The following is an 18,621-nucleotide window of genomic DNA, read 5'->3' as shown; positions in this document are numbered from 1 at the left end:
CCAGTCAGCCATCAGGTGAAAAGGAAGAACCTAGACCCAGACCAGTGGTCATTCCATATGTTGAGGGAGTATAGAGAAACTGAGACGTTTATTGGGGGAGTGGTGGCGCAGAGGCTAGAGAGGTGGGCTTGTGATCCGAAGATCGCCGGTTCACGCCCCGGCCCCGACAACATCAAAATTGTGGGTGGGGTAGGTGAAACACCCACACTTGCCCCCACCCTCATTCGCCCCACTCTGGGCCCATGAGCAAGGCCCTTAACCCCCACCATGTGCTCCCTAAACAGGTCTCTCTTGAAAATGAGTTCTCGTGGCTCAATGAGACTAACCTGGATAAATAAAGGCTAAATGAAAAAAAATGAAAAAATTTTCTAAACACAGTGTCCCAGTGGCTTTTAAACCCCAAAATACATTACAACAAAGACTGGTTCATCCCAAAGATCCAGTCCCCCGGCATAAACAGAGTAATATTTTGTATGCTGTTCAGTGTCAGGAGGGTGATCAGTCTTACATTGGGGAAACTAAACAGCCACTGGCCAAAAGGATGGCCCAGCACAGAACAGCAACAACATCAGGCCAGGACTCTGCGGTCTACACTCATGTCTAGGCCAGCGGTCACTCTTTCAGGGATGAAGATGTTCACATCCTTGATAGAGAGGAACGATGGTTTGAGAGAGGAGTAAAGGTGGCCATCTGTGTGAAAAGAAATCATCCATCATTAAACAGGGGTGGAGGCCTCCATGTTCAACTGCCCCCTCTTACAGTGCTGTTGTTGCTACTATCACTCAGCCCTCTGTGAATAGTAAACAGCCATCAGGGTGCTAATGATCCATTGTTAGGCTGATGGGCCTTCTTGATCATGTGAGTAGCTGGTTTTGGTTGTCAGCAGCAAAACTGGTTGATCCACTTTGAGAAGGTGCTATTTATAAGACTGAGCTGAATACAGCACCTCAGACTGAGGAAGTCTTTCGAATGAAAAACGATTTCAAAATGTTTCTACTTTTTTGTTGTTGTTGTTGTTTTGCTCTATTTTGTTTTTTTGAATGTCCAGAGGACCAGATATAACTTTTTTAGATTTTTCTACCTGGATTATTAAGCATGCATCAGGATAGGATGTTGTATCTTTTTCATTGTGCTTTACATGTTTTTCAACAGAATTAATTTTCTTTTTGATATCTTTAATTTCTTCAAAAACATATTTCCCAGCTTCTAAAGCATCACTTCTTGGGTTGATCAAGTTAGCTAGCATAGCAGTAGCATCATCGGTGTGTTGGTTGCTAGTTGAGCGAGAGACATTTGGAAATGGTTTCTTGGTCACAGGTGGCTTACTGTGGGTTTCCGGGAGCAGCGATAAAGCTTTTTACGCTATTTTTTCATCTTCCTGAGAATAAGATAAACTTACAAGATATAAAAGTTCTTAACTGTGCCCTTATGCAAGAAATATGTAGAGGAAATTGCAAATAATAATAGAGGTACTGAGAGCACAGTGTAGAATGTCTTACACTACCGCCATCTTGCTGGGAGTCCAGTTTTTATACAAGACCTGTACTGTAAGATTTAAATAGAGTGGTTTTGGTTTGCCTGAATAAGAAACAAAAGCTTACGTGGTCTGAAGTTTTAATTAAAAATTTCACCTGTTTTTCCCACAGGTGTCTCTTGTGTTGCTGCTGAGACGGTGACTGTTTTGAACTTTTACCTATTACTGCTGCTAGTCCTTCTCAATGAAGTAGGTACATAAAGGAGACATTTAATATTTGTGCCTGATTCTGAATGATATACACTTCTGATTAATTTGTTTCCTGTCTCAGTTACAGAGGAGCTCAGATCCATCTCTGGACTCGTGGCTCATGCTTTCTGTCTCGCCACTACCTTCCAGGGAAACTCACTTCTGTTCGAAGCAACAGTACTCAGCAGCCCCCAGAACCCCCTTCGTCCACTTACCCTGCCTCTCTTAAACCAAAGGGTAAGGCTGAGGTCATGAAGGAGCACACCATATCTGTTTTACAGGTACAAAAAAGGCAATTTTTAACTGTATTGCAGTAGTTCTATTTCGTATAGGCTTCGCCCTTTAAGGCTATCGCTAGTGGGTTTATCCCTTCGCGCGCAGCATTGAAAACTTTAGTCCACGCCCACCTGCTGTGTGGGCCTCACCCCCGGTCCGTATAAATTACGGTGAGACCGGGTAATCGGCTCCCATTTTTTTCTTCAGCAAGCAACCAGCACTGTTTTTCGAGAAGAAGATGTCAAGTACCAGCACCATCCGCCTGTGCCTGTCCTGCCAGACCGGCTACATTTTGAGTTTTGACCGGCACGACATCTGCAAAGGATGCCTGGTTCTCCGCCATGCCGACATTGCCTCCTCCTGCCGTCCCTGTGACCTCCTCCCCGTTGAGGAGAAGCAGAGATGAGCAGCCTTGTTCAAGGCTAACATCGAGGAGTGTTTTTCCATGGCAGCGGATTGTTCGCTGGACGACACCATCGCCTTTTAGGATGCTGAGTCACAGAGCGAATTGGATGATTCCTCCAGAAAAGGCGATGTCAGCAGCAGCCCCGCTGCTCATTCCCTCCTGGAGAGCGTAGTGTTGGAACAGGGGGGCCGAGCGGATACTCACCACACCCGGGCCTATTTTCACATCGGCGAACACACCGCTCCCAGCCGTCGGTGCCCTCCTCTCGGAGCTGCCCGGCATAATCCAGGAGACTGCTGACACAAAGGGACTTTCCGTCCTTCTCCTCCCCCCGCTCAGATCGGATGATCTAGCGGGAAGGTTTGGCTCCACCCCGGCTTGCCGCCCTGACCCCATCTGGCTTCGTTTCCCAGCAGTGACGCCCTACTGGAACGAGGCTGCAGCCGGACCTGGTAAGCTGAAGGCGCCCGTCTCTACCTTCGCTCCCATCACCTGAGTGAAGGGGTTTACTGAGCGGAGCTTTCCCTCGGTCCCCCCCGGAGACAAGCCTGGCGGAGGCACTTGGAGCAAAAGTTTCCAGGTTGGACCAACGTCCTGTCCCTCCAGGGAGACATGACCAAACGGTGACGTTGCTCTCCAACCGAGCCCACCAGTGTGCTTTTCAGGCGGCTGCAGCAAACAACGTCGCCCTGCTGGCTTACAGAATTTCCAAAAGGCTGGAGGACACAGACCTGCCTGTGGAGATGAAGAGCTCGCTCTGCAAGGCGTCTGACGTCATCTTGAACTTGTACGCCTCTGCGGTCTGCCTGTCTCGCATTGCCGCCTGGATGACGATGATCCAGAGGTCCACCTGGCTCCGACTCTTCCCATCCATGCTGGAGAGGCTGCAGAAGGACCTGCTGGAGGGCCCCATCACGACGGACGCGCTGTTCGGAGCCAATTTCAAGGCAATGCTTGAGAAGTCCAAAAAGTCAGAGGAGGTGTCGGAAACTGTGCGCCACCTGATGAAGCCGCAGCCCCCCCCCCCCCCCCCCCCCCCCCCCCCCCCCGCCGCACCCCCCCCCCCCCCCCCCCCCCGCCAGCTGGAGGGATCGCAGCGGCCAGCTGCAGCAGCAGACATTCCACAGCTGCAGCAGCGACCTCTCACCCCGCTCCTCCTCCGGCCCTTCCTGCCAGAGAACAGCCCTTCTCATCACGTCAACCAGCGACTCAGCGCTTCCCCAGAGACCGTCAACAAGCGCCGCCCTGGACCAATCAGCCGCAGGGCCCACAGAGGAGGCAACACAAAAATGACTGTTTGCGGGGAATGTGTGTATTCACAATGATGGTTTAAGTTTTAAAATAAAACGAAAACATCATTCAGAGAGTAGTCTTCTGATTCCAGCCTGACTGTCCGATCGAATGATCTCACAGCGGCTTCTCTTCGCACATTCCCCACACAAAACAAGCCTGTAACCTCAAAACAGGTTTTTAAAATTTACGGCAGCTCGAGAAATCACACAAAATTCTCGCTTGACAGATCAGCTAGAAATTTTTTTTTTTCAGCAGACTGAGCCGGGAAAAAACCCTCGCTCTCAGCCCAGGTTGTTTTCTGACATTTCTGACCGCAGCAGGAGCAAACGTGTTTCTCCACGGCAACTGCAGTCTCCACCCAAACAGCGTCGCATTTCTAAAAGCGCTCACGCCTCTCCTCAGTGCGCGTCAGCCCACATCAACACTGTGAGCCCGCAGCCTGAGTGCAGCACAGAGGCGTTTTCAGGGCTCTTTCTGCGAGGCCCCCCCCTGGGTCAACCCAGGAGAATCTCCGGAGCGGGTGACGGCGGTGGGGGCTTTAACTTGGCTGACGTCCGTAAAAGACATGACACAACACAAAAACGCGTGCCCGCTCCCTGAGCGTTACGCAGAGTGGCAGCAAGTGTGTTTCTTGGACAGATTGATGGACCGTCTGATCAGCAGGGGTTACATGCTGTAGTTCGCAGCTCAACCCCCACCGTTCAGAGGGATTATAGAGACAGTTCTGTCATCTCCAGAACAGAACTCGTCTCTCCACTCAGAAGTTCAAGAACTACTGATAAAAAATGTAATTTCCAGGGTTCCCAACGGAGAGGAAAACACAGGGTTTTACTCACGTTACTTCCTGGTCCCGAAAAACAACGGCGGAATGAGACCCATCCTCGACTTGTCCATGTTCAACAGGTCGATCATGGAGAGACAATTCAACATGCTAGCAACCAAACAGCTGTTGGACAACATTCACCAGAACGATTGGTTTACCTCCATAGATTTAAAAGTCGCTTATTTTTACATACCAATTATTCCAAAGCACTGGAAATTCCTGCGCTTTTCCTTCCAGGGGATCCAGTACCAATACAACAGGCTCCCGTTCGGTTATTCCCTCGCCCCACGCACATTTTCAAAATGCATGGAGACGGCTCTGCAGCCATTACACAGAGCAGGAATGAGAATTATTTTCTATCTTGACAATCTGCTGCTGTTAACTCTATCCAGACAGGAAGCGGCTGCACAAACCAGAACGCTGACGTCACACCTGCTGAACCTGGGGTTTGCTCTAAACTGGGAAAAGAGTTCGGTTCTCCCGTCTCAGATGATTGTTTATCTGGGCGTGGAGCTAAATTCAGTCACTATGAGAGCCCGCTTATAACAGCCGAGAGCCGAAGCTCTGACAGCTCCGCCGCGTCAAAGCCCGCAGTGTAGTAACAGCTGTCTCAGTCATGAAACTTTTGGAAACAATGTCTTCAGCTCACGATGTGGTTCCGCTGGGCTTACTTCACATGAGACACCTTCAGAGATGGTTCGCCCACCTGCAAATAGATCCGGTGCGTCAGAAGAGGTGGATGATCTCTGTGCCTCCCTCCGCGGGAACCGACCTGAATCACTGGGGAAACCCCCTCACTCTGTCAGATGGAGTTCCTATCAGCAGGCCTATGTCACACGTCTCAGTTTTCACAGACGCGTCCCTGTCAGGCTGGGGAGAAACGTGCCTGTCTCAAGCGGTGGGGGCGCAGTGGCCAGCTCACACATCAGCTCATATATACAGGTCCTTCTCAAAAAATTTGCATATTGTGATAAAGGTCATTATTTTCCATAATGTAATGATAAAAATGAAACTTTCATATATTTCAGATTCATTGCACACCAACTGAAATATTTCAGGTCTTTAATTGTTTTAATACTGATGATTATGGCATACAGCTCATGAAAACCCAAAATGCCTGTCCCAAAAAATTAGCATATCATGAAAAGGTTCTCTAAACAAGCTATTAACCTAACCATCTGAATCAACGACATAACTCTAAACACCTGCAAAAGATTCCTGAGGCTTTTAAAAACTCCCAGCCTTGTTCATTACTCAAAACCGCAATCATGGGTAAGACTGCCGACCTGAAGGCTGTCCAGAAGGCCATCATTGACACCCTCAAGCAAGAGGGTAAGACACAGAAAGAAATTGCTGAACGAATAGGCTGTTCCCAGAGTGCTGTATCAAGGCACCTCAGTGGGAAGTCTGTGGGAAGGGAAAAGTGTGGCAGAAAACGCTGCACAACGAGAAGAGGTGACCGGACCCTGAGGAGGATTGTGGAAAAGGGCTGATTCCAGACCTTGGGGGACCTGCGGAAGCAGTGGACTGAGTCTGGAGTAGAAACATCCAGAGCCACCGTGCACAGGCGTGTGCAGGAAATGGGCTACAGGTGCCGCATTCCCCAGGTCAAGACACTTTTGAACCAGAAACAGCGGCAGAAGCGCCTGACCTGGGCTGCAGAGAAGCAGCACTGGACTGTTGCTCAGTGGTCCAAAGTACTTTTTTCGGATGAAAGCAAATTTTGCATGTCATTCAGAAATCAAGATGCCAGAGTCTGGAGGAAGACTGGGGAGAAGGAAATGCCAAAATGCCAGAAGTCCAGTGTGAAGCACCCACGGTCAGTGATGATCTGGGGTGCCATGTCAGCTGCTGGTGTTGGTTCATTGTGTTTTATCAAGGGCAGGGTCAATGCAGCTAGCTATCAGGAGATTTTGGAGCACTTCATGCTTCCATCTGCTGAAAAGCTTTATGGAGATGAAGATTTCATTTTTCAGCACGACCTGGCACTTGCTCACAGTGCCAAAACCACTGGTAAATGGTTTACTGACCATGGTATTACTGTGCTCAATTGGCCTGCCAACTCTCCTGACCTGAACTCCATAGAGAACCTGTGGGATATTGTGAAGAGAAAGTTGAGAGACGCAAGACCCAACACTCTGGATGAGCTTAAGGCCGCTATCGAAGCATCCTGGGCCTCCAGAAGACCTCAGCAGTGCCACAGGCTGATTGCCTCCATGCCACGCCGCATTGAAGCAGTCATTCATGCAATAGGATTCCCGACCAAGTATTGAGTGCATAACTGAACATGATTATTTGAAGGTTGGCGTTTTTTGTATTAAAAACACTTGTCTTTCATTGGTGGGATGAAATATGCAAATTTTTTGGGACAGGCATTTTGGGTTTTCATGAGCTGTATGCCATAATCATCAGTATTAAAACAATTAAAGACCGGAAATATTTCAGTTGGTGTGCAATGAATCTGAAATATATGAAAGTTTCATTTTTATCATTACATTATGGAAAATAATGACCTTTATCACAATATGCTAATTGTTTGAGAAGGACCTGTAAGCGTCTTCGAATGTCTCACAGTTTGGAATGTGATTCAGCACTTTGCTCCTCTGTTGCGGAATCAACATGTTCTGATCCACACAGACAACAGAGTTACTGCAGCTTACATAAACTGGCAGGGAGGCGTGCGCTTAGCCCAACTGTTACGCATTGCGAGACAGCTGCTGTGTTGGGCACACAAAAATCTGCTGTCCATCAGAGCAGTGTACATCCCCGGCATCCTGAACAGGGGAGCGGACATAATGTCGAGGGGCAGTCCTCGTCATGGAGGCTGGAGCCTCCATCCAGAGCTGATTTCTCGGATTTGGAGCAGGTTCGGCCGAGCAGCAGTGGATCTGTTCGCCACACGGGAGAACGCCCAGTGTCAATTATGGTTCTCACTGAACCCATGGGAAGACCCACCGTTAGGAGTGGACGCTTTTGCCCACAGCCCATGGCCAAAAATGCTCCTTTACGCGTTTCCTCCAGTCCCTCTAATATCACGCTTTCTGAACCGAGTCCGGGAGGAAGAACGGTCAGTCATCCTTGTAGCCCCCGAGCGCCCCGTGGTTCCCAAACCTGCAACGTCTGTAATCGGGCTGGCCGTGGAAACTGCCGTGGAGGGACAACGCTTTCCTTCAGGTGGGAGGAGCGATCAGGAGTCACCCAGAAATAGGCCAGCACCTTTGGGTCTGGCCGCTGAGCGTATCCGCTTAGAGAAAATGGGTCTCTCTCAAGAAGTGGTGTGCACAATCCAAGACTCATGAGCCGCTTCCACCACAGTGCTGTACACATCAAAGTGGACAGCTTTTCAGCGCTGGTGCACGGAAAAAGGTGTAGAGGCCATCTCATGTCCACTAGGTGGCATGCTGTCCTTTCTGCAGCAGCTGATGGACAGAAATCTAGCGTTCAACACAATTAAGACTAATGCTGCAGCTATTTCTTCTTGTCACGAGGGCTTCGGTGACAGAACAGTTTTTAATCACCAGCTGATGAAGCGTTTCCTAAAAGGTGTACGGAGACACAGACCGATGTCATGCCCACTAGCTCCACAGTGGGACCTAACGATGGTTCTGTGAGCTCTGATCAAAGCTCCTTTCAAGCCTTTAGATCAGGTTTCACTTAAATTCCTGTCACTTAATGATGTTGATGTACAGAGCGTCAGGATTGGATTCTCCAGAGAATCTCAGAGCTCATTCCACCAGAGGGATTTCATTCTCTACAGCTTTGCATGGAGGGATGACAGTGGAGGACATTTGTACGGTGGCCGCTTGGTCATCGCCTTGTTCATTTATTCACTTTTATCTGTGTGATGTTTCCACCTTCTCTATTCTGTTCTCGGTGTTCTAACAGAATGATTTTTACTTGTTTCATGGAATTTTGTTTTAAACTCACATCTGACTGCATGCAATTACAGTGTGAGACATTTATTATCAGTCACAAGTTCATGACTGCCGTTTTTATTGTTACTAATCAGTTCATAACTACTATTACCAATCAGTTCATTTGATTACTAATCAGTTCATTTGTTATTAATCAGTTCATATTGTATCCAAGATGGCGCCGTGTACGGTCGCCCTGGCATTCTGGTGCGCTCTGTTTTTTCTGTGTTTGTGCTTTAATCATGTGTCTGCATGCTCCTACACTCGCGAGGAGCTACTAAACATCAGAATTACAACCCATGAGGACATTACTCCAGTTTTTTTAGTGCCTGCTGCAGAACTTGTGCACTTTTTGGCCAAAAGAGTGAGACTTCACAGGAGGGGCAGAAGAGCCGGAGCGCTCTTGCGTCTCCGGAGGCGCGGTACACGCACGCCTTTACCTGGGATATTTCTCTCCAACATCCGTTCCCTCTACAATAAAATGGACGAGATAGCGCTGCTGATGAGAAGGAACAGCGATTTTTCCTCCTCCTGTGTGCTGTGCTTCACGGAGACATGGCTTAAGGAGCAGACCCCGGACTCCGCGCTCCATCTGGAGGGTTTCCAGCTCCTCCGCGCTGACAGACAGCGGGAACATTCCGGAGGAAAGAAAAAAGGCGGAGGAGTCTGTTTCTTTATCAACAATGCCTGGTGCTCCGACGTGACAGTGATCTCCCAGCACTGCTCTCCTTCTCTGGAATATCTCTTCATAAACTGCAAACCGTTCTACTCTCCACGTGAGTTCACTTCATTCATTCTGGCCGCTGTTTACATCCCACCGTGCGCGGACGTGCACGAGGCTGAGCGCGCGCTCGCGGACCAGATTACGAGTGTAGAGCAAACTTTTCCGGACTCCCTTGTTATCATCCTTGGAGATTTTAACAAAGCAAACCTCAGGCATGAACTACCTACATATAAACAGTTTATTACATGCCCGACAAGAGAAGGAAACACGCTGGATCACTGTTACACCACAGTGAGCGGTGCTTATCGTGCTGTGCCTCGTGCTGCCCTGGGTCTCTCAGATCATGAGATGATTCACCTCATACCTGCATACAGACAGAGACTGAAGCTCTCAAAACCTATGGTGAGGACATCCAAAAAGTGGACCAGTGAAGCTGTGGAGGAGCTACGCACGTGTTTGGACACCACAGACTGGGACCTGTTCAGGGCTTCTACAGACAGTCTAGACGAATACACAAACACTGTGACGTCATATATACATTTCTGTGAGGACAGTATCATCCCATCACGCTCCAGAGTCATTTTCAATAATGATAAACCCTGGTTCACATCCAAACTAAGACAGCTTCGTCAGCAGAAGGAGGCTGCTTTCAGAGAGGGGGACAGAGACAACTACAGACGTGCGAAGTATGGATTTAGCAGGGAGGTGTCGAAGGCTAAATCCAGGTACAATGCACGGCTGCAACAACAGTTCTCTGCAAACGACTCTGCCTCTGTCTGGAGGGGGCTGAAAGAGATAACTAATTACAAGCCCAGAGCACCTCATTCTACAGACAATCTCAAACTGGCAAACGATCTGAACGACTTCTATTCACGCTTTGAAGTCATGGACTCACATTCCTCCATCCTCCACACCAACCCCAGCTCAACTGGTTTAACCACTTGGGACTGCCCCCGACAACCCCCTGCTATCTCTGTACAAGAGGATGAAGTAAGGAGGCTTTTTAAAAGACTGAATACACATAAGGCTGCAGGCCCAGACCTTGTGTCACCCTCCACGCTGAGACATTGTGCTGGAGAGTTGGCTCCGGTCTTCACAGGGATCTTCAACTCTTCACTGGAGTCATGCCACGTCCCAGCCTGTTTCAAGTCCTCCATCATCGTCCCTGTCCCCAAGAAGCCACGTGCCACAGGACCAAATGACTACAGACCTGTAGCTCTCACGTCTGTAGTCATGAAAACCTTTGAACGCTTGGTTTCATCTCACCTCAAGTCCATCACCAACCCCCTCCTGGACCCCCTGCAGTTTGCCTACAGGGCCAACAGGTCTGTAGATGACGCAATAAACCTGGCTCTTGACTTCATCCTGCAGCACCTGGACTCCCCAGGAACCTACGCCAGGATCTTGTTCGTGGACTTCAGCTCCGCATTTAACACCATCCTCCCTGCTCTGCTCCAAGACGAGCTCTCCCTGCTCCATGTACCTGACTCCACCTGCAGGTGGATCACAGACTTCCTGACAGACCAGAGTCAGTGCGTGCGGCTGGGGAGAGCTGTCTCGGACTATAAGCACAGGATCTCCACGGGGCTGTGTGCTTTCCCCCCTGCTTTTCTCCCTGTACACCAACTGTTGCACCTCCAGCCATGACTCTGTGAAACTTATAAAGTTTGCAGATGACACCACCCTCATCGGGCTCATCTCGGACGGTGATGAGTCTGCATACAGGAGGGAGGTGGACCGGCTGGTGACCTGGTGCAGCAGCAACAACCTGGAACTCAATGCCCAGAAGACAGTGGAGATGATTGTGGATTTCAGGAAAGCCACAGCCCCTCTGCCCCCCCCCCCTCACCTGTAATGATACCCCCATCACCACTGCAAATTCTTATCGGTTCCTCGGCACCACCATCACCCAGGACCTCAAGTGGGAGCCAACCATCAGCTCCCTCATCAAGAAGGCCCAGCAGAGACTGTACTTCCTGCGACAGCTGAAGAAGGCCAAGCTGCCGGCCAAGCTGATGGTGCAGTTCTACACGGCCATCACCGAGTCCATCCTCAGCTCCTCCATCACGGTGTTGTACGCCGGGGCCACTGCCAGGGACAGACTCAGACTGCGCTCAGCTGAGAAGGTGATCGGCTGCAGCCTTCCATCCCTCCACGACCTGTACGTCTCCAGGACTGTGAGGCGAGCAGGTCGGATCACAGCTGACCCTGCTCACCCTGCACACGGACTGTTTGAACCACTCCCCTCAGGCAGGAGGCTTTGGTCCATTCAGACCAGAACCTCCCGCCATAAGAACAGTTTCTTCCCCTCTGCTGTTGGACTCCTGAACACTCATAATGCTACCTCATAATGTCTGCTTTGGTCACATTACATCTGTATTATAACTGAATACTCCATCTGTACTGTTTTCTAAGCTTTTTTATTGTTTTCTATTGTATGGGTGTACATATGGTTATGTTATGTTTTTAATTTTACTTTATTTGTGGGTGTACACAGGCTTATGTCTTATGTAATGTTCTCATTTTTACTTAATTTTTACTTTATTTTTACTTTATTTTACTTTACTACTATTCGCACCTTATGTCGAAGCAAATTCCTAGTTTGTGAACCTCGTTCATTGACATGGTGATAATAAACTGATTCTGATTCTGATATTGAAGAGCAGTTGACCTGCTCTGCTCATCGTTACACGGTTACAATTTGTAACCTCTGTTCTTTTCCATTCTCGGCAGCAGGACTGCATTTCAGCCGTCCCTTTTCCCCGTCGGAGACCTTTTCTCTCCGGGGCGCTCCTGTGCATGGAAGCAGAAGGCTGAGTTGATTAAATGTTTTTTCGTGCAAGCGGGCGCTTCATATTGTGTCTGAATGGACCCAGTGAGGCATAGACTTCATCCTGCTTCGCCTTTAACTCACTAGCAATAGCCTTAAAGGGCGAAGCCTATACGAAATAGAACATTGGTTAAGTACTGTAACCCCAGATTCTATGAGTATAGGCACAGCCCTTTAAGCTCTGGGCCTCACTGGTTCCTAAATGGCTGAAGAAAAAAAGCTATTTGGGAGCCAATTACCCGGTCTCACCATAATTTATATGGACCGGGGGTGAGGCCCACACAGCAGGTGGGCGTGGACTAAAGTTTTCAGTGCTGCACGCGAAGGGATAAACCCACTAGCGATAGCCTTAAAGGGCTGCGCCTATACTCATAGAATCTGGGGTTACAGTACGTGACCAACGTTTTCCAGATTATTAACATTGCTGCCAATTGACTTATCAGAAATGGATTAGCAAATGTTTTTTCCTTTGTTCCTCTAGCATGCAGGAGATTTGGGGCGGCAGTGGAGTCAGAAGACTGCTCAGGCTGCCACTGCCACAGTGAACTACTGGTGGGGGAGGTACGAGGAGTTTGTTGGGCTCAATGAGGTCCGAGAAGCTCAAACCAAAGTCACCGAGGTCAGCAGATGTTGAGAATTATATTTGCTTCCATGTTCAGTCGCTCTACACTGATGTGTAAAACCTGAAAAACATTTATTCTCATCAGTTTAACGGCACTAAAAACTATAGTTTCAATGTTTTTAATGAAATTATACAATTATTAATGTCTTCAGCTATGAGCTAGGGTTTTAAGAGTACTACTGTGTGACAAGATGGGTATTTTCAGGCTGAATCGGCGTTCATGGTGGCCAGAGGGATTGTACGTGAGGCTCATGTGAGCCTGGAGGCCCTGCAGGGTCGACTGAAAGAGGTCCGAGACCGGCTGGACAGGGTGTCCAGGGAGGAGGTTCATTATCTGGAGCTGGCTACGCTGGAGCACAAACTGCTGCAGGTTAGCTGAGGCAAGAACAGCCGATAAAATTAACTGTTGCTTCAGTTGTTTTTTTTTTTTTTGTTTGTTTGTTTTATGTTTGTTTGATAGTTTGTTTGTTTGTTTTATTTAGATAGTTTGGAGTTTAGAAGAAGTAGACTTGGACTGAGTGTGTAAATTGTACTGCTGATCAAACCATATTAACATTATTTAAAAAAATAAACTCTTTTTGTGACAGCAATGTCTGCTAAAAGTGAAGGAGTATGGAATAACAGAGTAGATGACGGAGCTGGGTTTTTATTAAACTTTTCACCCTTCTTACCTTTTCCTGGTTGCAGGAGGAGCGTCGCGTTCGGACTACGTACGAGAACGCAGAGAGCTCAGAGAGGGAGAAGTTCTCCTTGTTTTCAGCAGCCGTCAGGGAGAGCCATGAGAAGGAAAGGACAAGAGCAGAGCGTACAAAGAACTGGTCCATCATCGGCTCGGTGCTGGGAGCCCTGATCGGTGTCATGGGATCAACGTACATCAACCGTGTTCGCCTTCAGGTAAAAGCATAGGCTCCTACATTCAGCGTCAGTATTTTCTCAAATTTCATTCAAGCTTTATTTCTACAGGTTAGTCTCATTGAGCCTCCAGGACTCATTTACAAGAGAGACCTGATTTTAACAAAGACTGACGACAACAGTGGACAATCTTAAAAGAAGGCATATAAATTGAAACAAAAAGAAAAGAAAATTGTATTTAAAAAAACTTACGGTAACACTAACTCATTGAATCAGTACAGTAGAAAGTGGGAAACCAATAGGCTCTGCTTTAGGTCAGCTGTGGTTTTTCCTGATTGGAGATTATATGTTCTGTACCTGTGTGGCCTTTTCTTTGTCCATCCATCCATCCATTCTCTTCCGCTTATCCGGGGTTGGGTCGCAGGGGTAGAAGCCTAAGTAGGGAGGCCCAGACTTCCCTAGCCCCAGCCATTTGGGCCAGCTCATCCAGGGGAATCCCAAGACGTTCCCAGGCCAGCCGAGAAACATGGTCCCTCCAGCGTGTCCTAGGTCTTCCTCTGGATCTCCTCCCGGTGGGACGTGCACAGAACACCTCACCAGGGAGGCGTCCAGGAGGCATCCTAACCAGATGCCCGAGCCACCTCAACTGGCTCCTCTCAATGTGGAGAAGCAGCAGCTCTACTCTGAGTCTCTCCCGGATGATGGAGCTTCTCACCCTATCTCTAAGGGAGAGCCCAGACACTCTGCGGAGAAAACTCATTTCGGCCGCTTGTACGCTTGTAATCAGGTCTCTCTTGTAAATGAGTCCTCGAGGCTCAATGGGATTTACCTGTCTAAATAAAGGTTGAATCAATCCGAGATCTCGTTCTTTCGGTCACAACCCAAAGCTCATTTCCATAGATGAGGGTAGGTTGACGGGTAAATTGTGAGCTTCGCTTTTTGACTCGGCTCTCTCTTCACCACGACAGACCGATACAGCGCCTGCTTCACTGCCGACGCTGCACCTATCCGCCTATCCATCTCACGCTCCATTTTTCCCTCATTCGTGAACAAGACCTCGAGATACTTGAACTCCTCCACTTGGGGCAGGACCTCCTCCCCGACCTGGAGTGGGCACTCTACCCTTTTCCGGCTCAAGATCATGGCCTCGGATTTCGAGGAACTGATCTTCATCCCGGCCGCGTTGCACTCGGCTGCGAACCACTCCAGCGAAAGCTGTAGATCATGATCTGATGAAGTCAATAGGACCACATCATCTGCAAAAAGACACATCCCCACAACATCCAGAGCCTTAAGGAACTCCGGGCGAATCTCATCCACCCCTGGGGCCCTGCCACCGAGGAGCTTTTTAACCAACTCGGTGACCTCAGCACCAGAGATTGGAGAGTCCGACCCAAAGTCCCCAGGCTCTGCTTCCTCAGTGGAAGACATACCAGTGGGATTGAGAAGGTCTTCGAAGTACTCTGCCCACCGACCCACGACATCCCGAGTTGAGGTCAGCAGCACACCACCTCCACTATAAATAGTGTTGGTGGCATACCGCTTCCCCCCCCGAGACGCCGGATGGTGGACCAGAATCGCCTCGAAGCCATACGGAAGTCATTCTCCATGGCTTCTCCAAACTCCTCCCACACCCAAGTTTTTGCCTCAGCGACCACCCGAGCCGAATGTCGCTTGGACTGCCGGTACCCATCAGCTGCTTCTGGGGTCCCACAGGCCAAAAAGGCCCGATAGGACTCCTTCTTCAGCCTGACGGCATCCCTCACCGCCGATGTCCACCACCAGGTTTGAGGGTTACCGCCGCGACAGGCACGACAACCTTGCGACCACAGCTCCGATAAGCCGCCTCGACCATATAGGCATGGAACATGGCCCACTCAGACTCAATGTCCCCCGCCTCCCCCGGTACATGTTCGAAGCTCTCCTGGAGGTGGGAGTTAAAGCTCAGTCTCATGGGAGACTCTGCCAGACGTTCCCAGCAGAACCTCACAATACGTTTGGGTTTGCCAGGTCTGACTGGCATCCTCCCCCACCATCGGAGCCGACTCACCATCAGGTAGTGGTTAGTGGACAGCTCCGCCCATCTCTTCACCCGAGTGTCCAAGACATGCGGCCGCAGAGCAGATGAGACGACAACAAAGTCGATCATCGAACTGCGGCCTAGGTTGTCCTGGTGCCAAGAGCACATATGGACACCCTTATGCCTGAACATGGTGTTCATTATTGACAATCCATGACGAGCACAGAAGTCCAATAACGAAACACCACTCGGGTTCAGATCAGGGGGGCCATTCCTCCCAACCACACCCCTCGAGGTCTTGCTGTCATTGCCCATGTGAGCGTTGAAGTCCCACAGTAGAACAAGGGAGTCCCCAGGAGGTGTACTCTCCAGTACCCCCTCCGAAGACTCTAAAAAGGGTGGGTAATCTGGGCTGCTGTTTGGCGCATAAGCACAAATGACAGTCAGAACCCATCCCCCCACACGTAGGCGGAGGGAGGCTACTCTCTTGTTCACCGTGGTGAATCCTAACATACAGGCACCAAGATTGGGGGCAACAAATATGCCCACTCCTGCTTGGTGCCTCTCTCCAGGGGCAACTCCAGAGTGGAAGAGTGTCCAACCCTTCTCAAGGAAACTGGTTCCAGAGCCAGAGCCATGCATTGAGGTGAGTCTGACTATTTCTATCCGGAACCTCTCAACCTCACGCATCAGCTCAGCTCCTTCCCCACCAGAGAGGTGACATTCCACGTCCCAATAGCCAGCTTCTGTAGCCGCGGATCAGACCGCAAGGCTCCCAGCCCTCGGCCACCACCCATCCCACATTGCACCCGACCCCTTTGCCCCCTCCCACAGGTGGTGAACCCATGGGACGGGGGACCCATGTTGCCTCTTTGGGCTGTGCCCGGCCAGGCTCCATGGGTAAAAGCCCGGTCACCAGGCGCTCGCCAGCGTGCCCCACCTCCAGGCCCGGCTCCAGAGTGGGGCCCCAGTGACCCACGTCCAGGCGAGGGAACATTATTTCCATAGTTTGTATTCATCATAAGGGGTCTTTGGGCTGCACTTTGTCTGGTCCCTCACCAATAAACTGTCTGCCTTGGGTGGCCCTACTAGGGGCATGAAGCCCCTGACAGCATAGCTCCTAGGATCATTGGGACACTCAAACCCCTCCAACCACGGTAAGGTGGCAGCCCAGGGAGGGGGCCTTTTCTTTGTTCAGTTCCAAAATATGATTGTCAAAAGAACTGGTTGATATTGTTGTCATACACTTCTGTGTCTTGTAAATCATGTAACTTTCATAATAATTTACTGAACAGGAAGTACAGCTGTAGAGCAGCTTACGATGAGGATCCAGACGTTGACGCAAGTCTGTTGGCTGTTTTCTCTCAGAAAGCTGCTGGGTATGGAGGTCCTGGCTTAAATATGTCCATTGTGTCTCTGCAGGAGCTGAAGAATCTGCTGCTGGAGGCCCAGAAAGGTCCAGAAAGCCTACAGGAGGCCCTAAAAGTCCAAGCTGGAAACCATCGCTCCCAGCAGGACGAGCTTCGAACTCTGATTGACAGTCTCAGACTCACTCTGACTCGGGCGTTTTCACAGAAAGGCAGCATCCCTCTCAAAGAGGACGGTGGATGGAGCCAGTCTTCATCTGATTTATCTCTGTCTGCCTTAAAAGACCTCCACGACGGCAACCAGAAGACCCAGTCCCTCCTGGGGTCCCTCCCGCTGCAGCTGGGACAGCTCGAGCAAAGCCTTGGCAGGGTCGAGGGTCAGCTGTTAATGGTGACAAAGATGCTGGAGACCAAACCACAAACAGAAACACGGGCCGGTCCGCTGCCAATTCAGAGGCCGGGGACAGAGGATGGGTCCAAGACTGTAGTGAGAAGTCTGGAGGAGACCAAGAGGACACTGGGAGGACAAATCAGGACAAATACTGTTTATAACGCAGTGTTCACCTACACCGCCGCCGCCATCAGTATCTCTGCTGTGTACCTGCTGCTCAGAGGGGCAGCTTAAACATGACAGATCTGAATATTTATATTCTTTGTGACTCTAACGAGCATCCGGAGCAATTATCTAGATGAAGAAACGTGGAATACGGAGTTCAACTCTTTCTTTAATAAACGAGGCACCAGAGTTACTACAGTCTGGAAATGTTTGGAATTTCATTTGAGTGTTTTTAAGGTTTGTAAGAATTGAAAAACACTGGTGCTTCCAGACTCTTTCAGCATTTCCTGAAAAAATAAATTAAATTCTGCAAGTTGCTGAAAGGAGCAGGGTACTGTAGAGGAAAGGGTCCTCAGATCGTTGAATTTTTATTAGTAATTTTATTCTGAAGGGACACCACTTTCTTTCCGGTTCTGAAGCAAGAAATTATTAAATCAGACTCAAGTTTTATTTTTTAGTGAGTTCTTTTCTTATTAAATTCAAATGTCATATATAATAAAACGCTTTGAGTCAAAGTACAAACCGGATTCCAAAAAAAGTTGTGACACTAAACAAATTGTGAATAAAAACTGAATGCAATGATGTGGAGATGGCAAATGTCAATATTTTATTCGTAATATAACATAGATGACGGATCAAAAGTTTAATCTGAGTAAATGTAACATTTTAAAGGAAAAATATGTTGATTCAAAATTTCACAATGTCAACAAATCCCAAAAAAGTTGGGACAAGTACCAATAAGTGACTGGAAAAAGGAAATTGAGCATATAACGAACAGCTGGAAGACCAATTAACACTATTTAGGTCAATTGACAACATGACTGGGTATAAAAAGAGCTTCTCAGAGTGTCAGTGTCTCTCAGAAGCCAAGATGGTAAGAGGATCACCAATTCCACCATTGTTGCGCAGAAAGATAGTGCAGCAATACCAGAATGGTGTTACCCAGCGTAAAATAGCAAAGACTTTTAAGTTATCATCATCAACCGTGCATAACATCATCAAAAGATTCAGAGAATCTGGAACAATCGCTGTGCGTAAGGGTCAAGGCCCTAAAACTCTACTGGATGCTCGTGATCTCCGGGCCCTTAAACGTCACTGCACCTCAAACAGGAATGCCACTGTCAAGGAAATAACAGAATGGGCTCAGGAATACTTCCAGAAAGCATTGTCAGTGAACACAATCCACCGTGCCATCCGCCGTTGCCAGCTGAAACT

General features: G+C 49.0%; 1 protein-coding gene across 1 annotated transcript; it reads left to right on the top strand.

The window, feature by feature from the left end:
* The first annotated feature begins 1,718 nt into the window (after window positions 1-1,718).
* On the top strand, window positions 1,719-17,588 carry ccdc51 (coiled-coil domain containing 51). Its single transcript, XM_037679941.1, has 6 exons — window positions 1,719-1,723; window positions 1,806-2,004; window positions 12,471-12,608; window positions 12,817-12,981; window positions 13,299-13,505; window positions 16,906-17,588. Exons 1-6 carry the CDS (start codon window positions 1,719-1,721, stop codon window positions 17,473-17,475), a joined length of 1,284 nt encoding a protein of 427 aa, XP_037535869.1. The 3' UTR covers window positions 17,476-17,588.
* Window positions 17,589-18,621: the final 1,033 nt, after the last annotated feature.

Source organism: Nematolebias whitei, chromosome 7, assembly GCF_014905685.2.
Source record: "Nematolebias whitei isolate Nwh7 chromosome 7, NemWhi1, whole genome shotgun sequence".
NCBI lineage: Eukaryota > Metazoa > Chordata > Actinopteri > Cyprinodontiformes > Rivulidae > Nematolebias > Nematolebias whitei.
Note: the sequence above shows the minus strand (reverse complement) of the source record. Positions and strands in the feature narration are given on the sequence as shown.